At 46.3% G+C, this 12,500-nt stretch overlaps 1 protein-coding gene across 1 annotated transcript in view; it reads right to left on the reverse strand.

Moving 5' to 3' along the window:
• Window positions 1-5,684, reverse strand: part of wnk4b (WNK lysine deficient protein kinase 4b) — a gene marked incomplete at its 5' end in the record, with an annotated part of 75,342 nt that extends 69,658 nt beyond the window's left edge. Inside the window, 2 exon segments of the mRNA XM_080523529.1 lie at window positions 4,797-4,997; window positions 5,223-5,684. Coding sequence (XP_080379655.1) covers window positions 4,797-4,997; window positions 5,223-5,684 — 663 coding nt within the window.
• Window positions 5,685-12,500: the final 6,816 nt, after the last annotated feature.

Consider the following 12,500-nt stretch of genomic DNA (forward strand, 5'->3'; position numbering starts at 1 on the left):
AAAGGCTGATGGAAAAAGCCAGGTTCCAGCTGGCCATGCAGAGGAATGTGTCCCCTAGAAAACCAGCAACACAGGAGAGAGCCTGAACCAACACCAACACACAACACACACACAACTAACACACAACTAACACCAACACACAACACACACACAACTAACAACTAACACACAACACACACAACTAACACCAACACACAACACACACACAACTAACAACTAACACACAACACACACACACAACTAACACCAACACACAAGACACACACAACTAACACCAACACACAAGACACACACAACTAACACACAACTAACACCAACACACACAACTAACACCAACACACAACACACACACAACTAACACACAACTAACACACAACTAACACCAACACACAACACACAACACACACACAACCAACACCAACAGACAACACACACACAACCAACACCAACAGACAACACACACACAACCAACACCAACACACAAAACACACACAACACACACACAACCAACAACCAACACACAACCAACACACCACCAACAACCAACACCAACACACAACCAACACACCACCAACACAATCCTTATATATGCTAGTGGTGAAGGACGCCTAGTGTAGCGGAGGGGGTTTGGAATCACGCTCTTGTGATGAGCCTACTTGGGTCTTCCACGCGGGAGACCCGGGTTGGAATCCCGCTGGAGAGACACTAGTGAGACACTAGTGAGACACTAGTTAGCCTCAAGCCTCAAGGCTCATCCGGGGCTCTGTCTCTCACTGGCAGCAGCAGCAGCAGCAACAACACTGTGGGCCGTTCCGAGAGTTGAGACTCTGACAGAGATTCAGTGGACTTACAGGCTGCAGTCTGGATGCTCTAATGTCGGTTAATCCTGTTGACTTATATGTCTCTCTGCTCCAGAGGGGAATGTGAGACAAAGCTTGTGTAGAACACTGATTTTCCATGCTTTTCGTAGCGAATGCCTGCCAGCTCGGACTTCTTAAGCTGCCCTGTTTCTCTTGTAAGGGTTAGGGAGGAGGTAGGGGGGTGGGGTGAGGGAGGGAGGGAGCAAGGGGAAGGGGAAGGGGCAGTGGGGAGGTAGAGGTGTGGAAGGAGGGAGGAGGTAGGTTTGGGAGTAGGGGGGGAGTAGGGGGGAGGGAGTGGGGAGGGAGCTGGGAGAAGGGGCAGTGGGGAGGTAGGAGAGTGGAGGTAGGGGTGAGGGGGTGAGGGGGCGGGGGACTGTGGGGGGGGGCGGGGTTACTTCAGTTCACACTTACAGAAAGATGAGTGTTTTAGAGGAGGATGTAGATTCCTGCCCCTGCACATTCTGCTGGGAGACCCTGTAGTAACAGACTGGAATGTCCTGTAGGTCCCTGATCTGCCCCCTGGGGGGATCCTGTTACTGACCTGTGTATGTGTGTGTGTGTGTGTGTGTGTGTGTGTGTGTGTGTGTGTGTGTGTGTGTGTTTGGATACGCGTACGTGCAGGCGTCTCTGGAGACCAGGGGACCAGGGGGACCAGAGAGTGAGTGTGTGTGTGTGTGTGTGTGTGTGTGTGTGTTGGCTCTATCTACAGTCTCTAGGCCTGGGTTTGTTGGCCATGGTAAAAGGCCAGTCCACCTGATATGAACTTGATATTGGTGTAGCTGCCAAAATCCATGCCCTCCTGCTGACATTTGAATGAGGAAACGAATGAAGTCTGTGTGAGTGTGTGTGTGTGTGTGTGTGTGTGTGTGTGTGTGTGTGTGTGTGTCCGTGCACACGTGCGCCCGAGTGTGTGTGTGCGCGTCTGAGTGCGTGTGTGCATCCGAGTGCGTGTATGTGTATAACTGTGTGCGTGTGTCTGTGTGCGTGTGTGTGTGTCTGTGTGTGTGTGTGTGTGTGTGTGTGTGTGTGTGTGTGCCAAGGAGTAATGCTTGCCTTATGACAGAGTGTGTGTGTGATTTAGTTCAAGCCAGCAAGCTCGTCAGTCAGCCAGCCAGCAAACCAGATGACGTGGCTTCTGGAGGGGTGTCCAGAAATATAGCCCGGGTGAGCCCCTCAACCAGGTCTCGGGGTGGTAAAAGGGTAGCAGCCCCTTGGCCCCGAGCCTGGTGGAATGGAGAGGAAAACAACTACCCATACGCCGAAGAAGAAGAAGCAAACCAGTCAGCAAATCAGCCAGCAAGCCAGTCAGTCAACCAGCCAGTCAGCTAGCCAATCAGCAAACCAGCCAGCAAGCCAGCCAGCTAGCTAGTCAGTCAGCCAGCCAGTCAGTCAGCCAGCCAGCAAACCAGCCAGCTAGCCAGTCGGTCAAACAACCAGCCAGCCAGCCAGCCAGCCAGCCAGCCAGCCAGCTAGTCAGCCAGTCAGCAAACCAGCCAGCCAGTCTCTCTATCAGGCTGTCTGTTATTCATACACAAGCTGAATCATTGCACTGCAGGGGAGGCTGATGGAGGTAGAAATCAGAGGACGGCCTCGTCCTCCGTTTTCTGCCTCCACCAGCCTCCAGTGCTGAAGTGTGATAACACAGAGAACATCCAGGAGATAATGGTTTTATGTTTGATATGGTCCAGGGGTGGGGGGGGGGGGGGGGGGAGGAGTCAGGAGATAATGGTTTTATGGTCCAGAGGGAAGGGGGGGGGTGAGGGGGAGGAGCTTAGTGAGTAGAGGCAAATCAAGTCTGATGTGTTGTAGCTGTCCCATGCTTTGTGTTGTTTTTGGTTGTTTCATCTGCATTTGCACACACACACACACACATACACACACACACACACACACACACACACACACACACACACACACACATGGACAAACATGGACCCTTCCACCCACAACAACCACCCCACTCTTCTCCTCATTAAGGCCAGCAGCTGCTAGGATACCAGTTGTCATGGGGATGGATGATAATTAGCGAGACACAATGAGTGAGTGAGACAATGGAAGAATGTCAGCCTCTTCCTTTAGTCCACCCTGGTCTTACATGCCCCCCATCAGAGGGTTCAAACCCCTGGAGGCATGACAACTGACTAAGACACAACACAGACACCTCCACTCCTTCCCCTCTAACCCCTACCTCCTACCAACTACCTCCTACCAACTACCTCCTACCTCCTCCTCTAGGTGATTGTTAGTAAGAAACAATAAGAAACACAATCAATTCTAGAACTTGTTTTCGACAGTTTTAAAACAGCCTCATTCGTGAAAAATACCACCGCTCATCCGTGATCAGACTTTGCTGCAGAGGTGCTGCTGGAACTGAAGAGTATCAATAGAGTGCAAAATAACAGCATCCGCACACTCAGACACTGCAAAAAAAACAGCCTCATTAAAAAGGCCCTTGAGGTATGTACTCTGCACTGACTAACTTAACTTAACAACAGGAGCTAGACACACCTGGTAGTTCGGCACTGTTAGGCACTGTGGTTAAACTATAACCGATGATTACACAATCCTTAATCCACTGATTTCAAACCCTATTGATACTAGATTGTGGTTCATTAAAATGTCTCCACTCAAGTGTGTGTGTGTGTGTGTGTGTGTGTGTGTGTGTGTGTGTGTGTGTGTGTGTGTGTGTGTGTGTGTGTGAGTGTGAGTGTGTGTGTGTGTGTGTGCGTGCGTGCGTGCGTGCGTGCGTGCGTGCGTGCGTGCGTGCGTGCGTGTGTGTGTGTGTGTGTGTGTGAGTGTGTGTGTGTGTGTCCTCCGCTCTCATGTGTTGGTTTAAACTACAGCTGAATGATGGGGGGGGGGGGCGGTAGCTTCCTCTGCAGGTGAATATAGTGATCTGCATATCTGCAGATTCTTCCCCAAAGCCATTGCCCTTCTCAATAACTCCTGATCATTGCACCTTGCACTTTACATGTTCTTGCACTTAGTTGTACAGTATATTTATTCATAATATTCACTCATATTAGTACTGTATATTTTGTCTTGAGTTTTGTTGTATTTGTATTTGTTGTATTTGTATCTGTTGTATGTACTGTAGCTTGTTTAGCATGGTAGAATACCAAGTCATGTTCCTAGTGCACTGCACATGGCGAATAAAGTTGAATTGAATTGAAATTGAAACGTGTCTGGTTGCTAACAGGGATCATACGCTCTGCTGCTTTGACAGAAACACGTCAATATCAATCAATATCAGCCTCATCAATACAAATAATTAACTAATCAATAAATGAGAATTCCCTTATGTGTTGAAGCTCAGTTGGGTCCGGTGCTCTCAATCATGCCTGATCACAGGGATAGGCCTATACAACCTCCACAGGGGAGGCTGGTGGAGGTAGAAATCGGAGGATGCGCTCGTTGTAATGCTGCTAGTACCTCCATCAGCTTCGTTTATACCACAATGCCCTGTAGCAGGAGATAGCGATCAAACCACAGGCACTTCTACACCTCAAGTCAGGGCCGACATGTTATCATGGCACTGCTGATAAAGCAGAAAGAGAACTTTGTTTAGAGAGATAACCCGTCTCACTCTCGGAGCCTGCGCAAAGCACTCGGAAGTGTTTAATGTGACTGAAAGATATCAGACTGTTGTTTTTTCTCTCTCTCTGTGCAAACAGCTTGTTCTCGATAGGAGGCCTATATGGGAGACCTTCAAAGCAATGACAAAAGGGGTTTTTTGCGTACCTGTGTTCGACAGGTGCGTGTAGGAAAAAAAAACGGACAGGAGTAGCCTAGAAGGTCACTGACCGAAACGTTGCACCTGTTAAAACTGTTATGGCTTATACCTGCAAGCAGAGACAGTGTGCGGGAGTGTCTTTAAAAAAAATGTATATATCAAAAAAGAAAAACGTAAAAGCACCCAGGTGACGTCACTCTCACCTGTAGCTCGCACCACGCCACCTCCACCGTGGTCTCGGTGTCCAGGCCTTTGTACACCGTCTTGAAAGACCCCCTCCCGATCTCGATGTTGAACTTGAGGAACCGTCCGTCGGGCGAGGTGGCCACGGCCTTGGTCTCGATCTCCTCCTTCTCCTCCTGCTCGCACCTGCTGCGCTCGAACGGGGCGCGGGACAGGACCACCTTGGAGTATTGGAGAAGGGGTAGGATTAAATAAGCTTAATATGCTTCTTCCAACTCCTTTTCGGACATGTTAAGTAAATAGTGTTTTTTGTTTTGTTTTGTTTTTTCTTGTTTTTGTTTTGTTTTTTCTTGTTTTTGTTTTGTTTTTTGTTGTTATAACTATTTCTTTTTTCACATGTTCGAAATAAAGCTTTCATTCATTCATTCATTCATTCATTCATTCACCTTGGTGCGCGCGGGAGCGACTTCATCCTCCGAATCCGAACTGGTGATGACCGAGCCGGGCTGTGCCACGGTCCAGGTGTCCAGCGGCGGTATCGGGTCGGACGACTGGGTACCGGGAGGAGAGCCAGTGGTGCTCGTCCCCGGGCTGGACGCAGGTGACACCGGCACGGAGGAGTCCCTGTCCCCCCCCCTCTTCTCTTCCGCCGCCAGGGTTTCTGCCAGGATGTCGTCCGCAGACCAGGAGAGGGTTTTGGACTTGGAGAGAGGCCCGTTGAAAACCTCAGGGTCCTCCAAGTCTAACGTGTTCACTTTGCCCCCCAGCTTGTAAGAGTTTCTCCGGGAGTTGGCCGAGTGTCTCCTGCGCCGAGGGGGTAGCCGGGCGGGGAAGTGAGCGTTGGGGTCGAGCCCGGCGGGTAGTTTGGGGAAGGCGAGTCCGGCCATATCGACCTCTGCCTGTGCCATGCCTGTGGTTGGGCAGAGTCGTATGGGACTTTATTGTCACCAAAATACAACAAGTGGCCGTGTGGCCAAAATTTAGCCGAATTAATGTTGTTTAATCAGAATTGAATCCAAAACAGAAATTTGACAGTTGGAACATAGTAGACTGCAGTGAAAGTGAAATGTTTACACTGTAACTATAGTTACAGTTACAGTTACTGTTAGCTTTAACAGTAGAACAACGTGCTGAAAGTTAAAACGAACAGCCTAAACAACTAAAAACCAAACTCTGGGCTATAATTAAATGTCCAAGTCACTGTCACAGGCGCGTTATTATCTGAAACTAAATATCATACTTTTACAATAAACAACAAGTGTGCCAAAGCTCTTGTTTGGAGAGAACAAAATATCCGGGGGAAAAAAAAAAAGTAGCGTAAAAATCCAACAGATAGAATTGTCCTGTCCGGTCTATGTCAGCCCGCTGGAAAACAACCACATTAAAATGTTTAAGTCCGTGTATTCCTCCGACCTGTCCGATGTCCGCACGTCCCCCAGCTGCTGTCGCCTCCTCCGGTGAACTGACGCCGAGTCTCACAGCACCAACAGCGGGCAGGCGACACGCTCACACACTGTGTTCGAAATGGCATACTAGCATACTGCATACTAGCATACTCAATTAGTATATACTGCATACTGCCTACTAAATTCATAATAAGAATGCGATTCTCTCATACTCAAATCTCGCATACTGTACAGTGTGAACGTACTGCATACTCAAAATCTACGTCATATCTAGTATGAGTAGTATATGTATGCCATTTCGAACACACCCACAGACTGGAGCGCACGCTCGCTCGGCTCCTCCCCCGAAAGAACACCTTGCGGATTCTGTGCTTTCTTTTTGTGTGTGTTGCTTTTCTTATAGAAACTAAAGCAATTTATAGTTGACCTTATAGCTCTCTAGTCCATATAGTAGACTCTCATCCATTTAACATATCGTGACGTTAGAATTATAAGGTTCTATCTCCATTTTTTTACATAATCTGATCCATTCGGTGTTTATTAATGCCTGTGTGGTGTTATTTTTTTTTTTTATGTTGACATTTTTGAGTTAGTAATTCATAAAATACAAAGGTTCCATCTCACAAAACATAATGGAATGTAAAAACTTTGACGCTCAATATCTCTGATGAACTACACTAAACGGAGATAGAACCTTATAATTCTAAGCTCACGATATCTAACTGATAATATCCGTGCAATATGTAATAGGCATAAAACATGTTTTACCCAAACTAAGTTTGTACGATACGTATTTGGGGGGGGGGGGGGCATACAGTGAACTAAACGTTCTTGCGAAGTCACTCTTCAAGGTAATTCAGCCTGATGTCACGAGAATTGCTGCTCGAGTGTGATATGAGAATGTGTTCGTTTGGCCTTGGGCCAGCGGGTACGTCGTCACATGACACGTCACTTCTAAGGCAGGAGCGTGTCAGTCTCACTGTGTCACCAGCAACAAGCAGTCTGTTGCCAAAACCGTTACGGAGTGAATTTATAACGAAATCAAAATCATTCATCTTGTCTATTAATTATGTTTTATTGAGATACTTCTGTCGGGCAACAGGTGCGTTCAGCACACCGCTGACTAGGACGATTATTCTTAGCAGCGTATATATTACTTATATTACAAGGCTGCACCGTTTGAAACGATCACAGGCACAACTTGTCATCAGTCAACAAATAGATAGTGTTGCCGAGCTAATGTATCCACCTAGATGACCAATTACTTTACAGGGAAATACATTGAACTACACCCAAGGTACCCCTGAGCTACTTTGAAAAAAGTGCGACTCTGAAATCATTGGGAGGGAGAAATGGTAAAGTGGTGAGACCGTAGGCAGTGAAATAAGAAATAGTAGGAAATTGAAGTTCAAGGGCTGGAATAATAGTTTAATTCCAATGATTTGTTTTGTTTTCTTTTGGGAAAAAATGTATCGAGTAGTGACTACACAACAAGTAGTTAACTACAGGAAACACTATATGATTTTAATTCAGTTTAACTACCACCAAGCTACTGCAAAACGCAGTTAAACTGACAGTTGATCTACATGTAGTGAAACTATTCTCCAACACTGCAAATAGGCCAGGGATATTGAATGATAGCCTGTTGAATAACATGAAGCCTTCTTTGCTGCAGGGTATGTCATGATGCAGCGCCTTATCATTACCTGGCAGTTTCCCACGCTGTTGCTGTAAATAGGTGTAGTGGACGTGACTTGGAATCACTCTTGTCACGAGTAGCCCTGTCTGAGACTTCTCAGTCCAAATGTAGCCCTTTTACAACAAGGATGTCTGTTTGTTTGGTATAACGGTTCAAACCCCCTTAGTTATAGAAGGAACAGGCTGTGTGACAGGAGGTGACAGGAGGAGACTTAACCTGAAGACAATGACAGGCAGGTAAGCATCTAGATCAGGGGTCTTCAACCTTTTCAGCCCAAGGACCCCTTGGACGAGAGAGAACCAGTAGTAGCAGTCGGCAGACAGGCAAACTCAGCACTCATTTCTTTGTCCACATCACTTTGGGGGCGACTTTTCTGACAAGCGCCATCAGTCCACTCTTTTGCCCAGTCATAGCGCGCGCACCGTCGGTACACACCGCGACACACTTTGCCCAACGTACGTCATTTTCACCGAAAAAGTCATCAATCACTTTGAAAATGTCAGCACTTGTTGTGCGTTCAGGAAGCTTCTTACAAAACAAGAACTCTTCACACATTTCGTCTTGGTCAACAAAGCGCACAAATGCCAAGAGCTGTGCGTCTTTGGAGATGTCCACTGATTCATCCAATTGGAGTGCAAATGCCTCCGCCGTTTGTAATTTCTCAATTAACTGCACCCTCACATCCGATGCCATTTCACCAATTTGCCGAGCAATTGTTGTGTCTGACAATGGGATAGTCTTCAACTTTTCTGCACATGAATGAATGAATGAATGAATGAATGAATGGACTTTATTGTCATTGCTACAGTACAGGTACCAAACAACGAAATTTAGGAGGGGTGGCTCCCCTGGTGTTAGGAAAGGGAAAAAAAAAAAACTTTTAAAAAAATCACAAGAAGGGAAGGAGCTGGTTTACATAAATAAAGGCTATGTACACAATCCACTGTACTATACTGTACAGATAGACGACTAGGGTTGTCATATTGCACAATAGTATTGTTTCACGTTATTTAAAGTGTCACAGTTTGCAGGCTTGAAATGTACATGTTTGTGCCTCAGCACTACACCTGATTTTTACGCGAAGAGCAACTTGATATGAGGCTTTCAAAGCAAGCTCACCGACTTTCGCAGATTTTCTTATCATTGTCTGTTGGCCTTGGAGAGAGTGCAGACGAGCCTGAAAGTAGTCCAGTGCTCTATCTTATAAGTGGCCATGATTCGTCTCCAAGTGTCGTTGCAGCTTTGATGGCTTCATGCTTTCGTTTGAGAGCGTCGCCGCACAAACAACACAGACCGGCAATTCCACTCCTTCGGTTTCTTTGAAAGTAAATCCAAACTTTAGGTACACTTCTGAATATTTTCGGGACTTTTCTCTTTTGCGTTTATCTGCCCCTGGGGCAGGCGCTGCTGGGGCCGAGGTGGAAGGAGTAGCGTTGGATCTCGAGCTCGAGGTCTCGTTACTGTTACAAATGTATCCATCCTGCTTCACTAATTAATAGTAGTAACTAATAATGTGAAGTTATAATATAATTATTGGACTCGGACAACTTGCGCACGTTTAACTCAACCAGTTTAATCAACACTCAGCTTCAACAGTGCCTCGGGTCATTACCCATAATGCAAATAGTAAATAGTACATTTTTATTGTAAATAGTTTTTTGTCAAAAGTAGCTTATTATTGCCTATTAATGCTTGTAGTTTACTCAATATAACTTTTGTTATATTTTTTAATTGTCACAAATTATTTTGGTGAAAATTGTAAATTATTCTGAAAAAATTTGGCGGACCCCCTGCAGTACCTCTGCGGACCCCCTAGGGGTCGCGGACCCCCGGTTGAAGACCACTGATCTAGATGCATGTTTCATCTCTTCACTGGTCAATTAGATCACATACGTACTGAACACTTTATTAGGAACACTATTACTAATACTGGGTAGGGTCTCCCTTTGCTCTCAAAACAGGCTCAATTCTTGATGGCATTGATTCCACAAGATGTTGGACACATTCCTTTGAGATTCTGGTCCATGATGACATGATTGCATCACACAATTCCTAGTGTGACCTGTCTTACCTGCACTAATGCAACCTTATCATGTACTATGTCTATTATTTGTTCTGTACTACTGACCCCTTTATCTTGATTTATGCTTGGTTTATTGCGCCCTATGTCTTGTGCTGCAATGCAATGTCAGGATTCGAAGCCTAAGAATTTTACTCTGTTACACTTGTGTAATGTGACATAACAAATCAACTTGAAACTTGAAACACACACACACACACAGACCGGATGTTACCTGAGTGAACCTCACTGACCCCATTACCATCATAGTGAGGATTAACCTGCCCCCACCTCTAACCTTAACCACTCACTGTCTTAGAAAATAGATTTACTATCGACTGTGTACCCAGATGTCTGTGTCCTGATGTCACACACACACACACACACACACACACACACACACACAAACAGGGAGGAAGAGGAAGGGACACTTCGCTGTAGTCTAATCATTGCACGTCAGAGCACCTCACCGACCCCATTACCCTCATAAGGGGGATTATGCTGAAAGTAAAAGTTGTTTTAAACAGATCTAGGATCAGATTATCCTGCCCCCATCCTTAGATTTAACAATTAGTGTGTGTGTGTGTGTGTGTGTGTGTGTGTGTGTGTGTGTGTGTGTGTGTGTGTGTGTGTGTGAAAGAGAGAGAGACCTAGAGACAGTATAAGTGTGTGTGTGTGTGTGTGTGTGTGTGTGTGTGTGTGTGTGTGTGTGTGTGTGCGTGCGTGCGTGTGTGTGTGTGTGCCACAGAGAGTATTAAGTGGTGTGTGTTAATTGAGGCTGTGCTGTATAGAGACAGCTCAGGTCACTGCACCTGATATAGCATCCCCCCACCCCCACCCGCACCTACACTCCCCTCTCCCCCCATTCCCCTCTCCCCCCATTCCCCTCTCCCCCACTCCTCCTCTCCCCTCCCTGCTAGCTGGTCTGTCACCACCTGTCAGATGAGCAAGACAACTCTGCCTGGAAGGAGGAGTGGCCTCAGAGAGAGAGAGAGAGAGAGAGAGAGAGCTTATCTTTAGGAACACATTGGTCCTCTGGATGCAGAGCCCCCCAACCCCCCCTTCCTCCAACCCACAGGTGCTTATCAGTCCTGTTTGATGAACACTTGTGCAAAGTCATCTTTCCAGAAAAGAAGAAGAAGAAAAAGGTCCCCCGTGAGAAAAACAGTGTGTCACTGGGTCACGTGGTAGATGATGTGCTCTCCACAGTTCCAGCTAAATGTCAGATTACTCTCTCGCTCTCTGCTTTTTCTCTCTCTCTCATCCTCCACTTTCTCTCTCCCCTCTCCCCCCTTCTCTCTCTCTCTCTCCCCCCTCTCTCCCCTCTTCTCTTTCAATTAGAATTTCTTTTTACAATTTAAAGGGCTTCATTGGCTATGGGAAACATAAGTTTACATTGCCAAAGCAAGTGTGAAGGTAGAAAACAAACAGAAAAGAGTGTAATGTACGACTAGAATAAATACATTATTGAAGAGAGCTGTGTGTATGTATACAGGTACAGTATATAAAGATCACTTAAGATAAAAATAGAAAGTCGTGGACATTGCAGTGTGAATACAAATAACCGAGAACTGTGTAAACATCATGTACAGCATGGTGCAAATAGTGAAGATTCCCCCCCCCCTCTCTTTCTCCCCCTCTCTCTCTCCCCGTCCCCTCTCCCTCCACCTCTCTCTCCCCTCTCTCTCCCCCCTTCTATCTCCCCCTCCTTCCCTCTATCTCTCCCCCCTTTTCTCCCCCCCCCACCCCCCTCCTCTCGGTACATGGTTTGTTTACCTCTGAGGTCAGACGTGCTGGTGTGATACTCGCTGTTCTGTTCTGTTTTAGCTGCAGCACGCTACACTACAGCGCTACAGTAGAAAACAAACAAACACACACACATACACACACACACACACACACACACAGCTCAGATTATTCCAGAGGGCGAAGGAGGCAGTTGATATGGTTGTTTTTAACTTTCCCAAGGTCTCTTTGTCTCCATGGCTTGCCTCCAGTCTCTCAGAGCGAGTCAAGAAGCAGCTATTACTCCATAACACCATTACAGCTGACACATTTTTGGCATTTAGCAGACGCCTTTATTCAAACGACTTACAATACTGCCTAAGTAGGTGAATCATCTATCCATCAGTCATCATAATAAAAAACGAATCTATAGGGCCAGGGGCAATTGGCAGTCATAATGCTAGAAGAAGGAAGTTGTTTTATTATTATTATTATTATTATTATTATTATTTACAGTAGAGAAACTGTACAGGGGGGTAGAGGGGATGGAGAGGTCTTAGGAGGGACAGTTCAGAGGAGAAGCAGGCCATTTGGATAGGAATGTGAATGGTCTTGAATCTGTGTTTGACATCCATTTGTTCCATCCAGGACATCAGTGAGTGGCTCGCTGGCGTGGTTATATTAGGGGAGGCTGCTGGAGGTAGAAGTCGGAGGACGGGCTCATTGTAATGCATGGGATGGAATGAGGAATGGTATATCAGACATGCATGTTCATTCATTCATTCATTTGTGTCCATTCCATGCATTACAATGAGCCTGTTCTCCGATTTCTACC

This window comes from Nansenia antarctica, assembly GCF_963989245.1.
Source record: "Nansenia antarctica genome assembly, chromosome: 2".
Taxonomy (NCBI): domain Eukaryota; kingdom Metazoa; phylum Chordata; class Actinopteri; order Argentiniformes; family Microstomatidae; genus Nansenia; species Nansenia antarctica.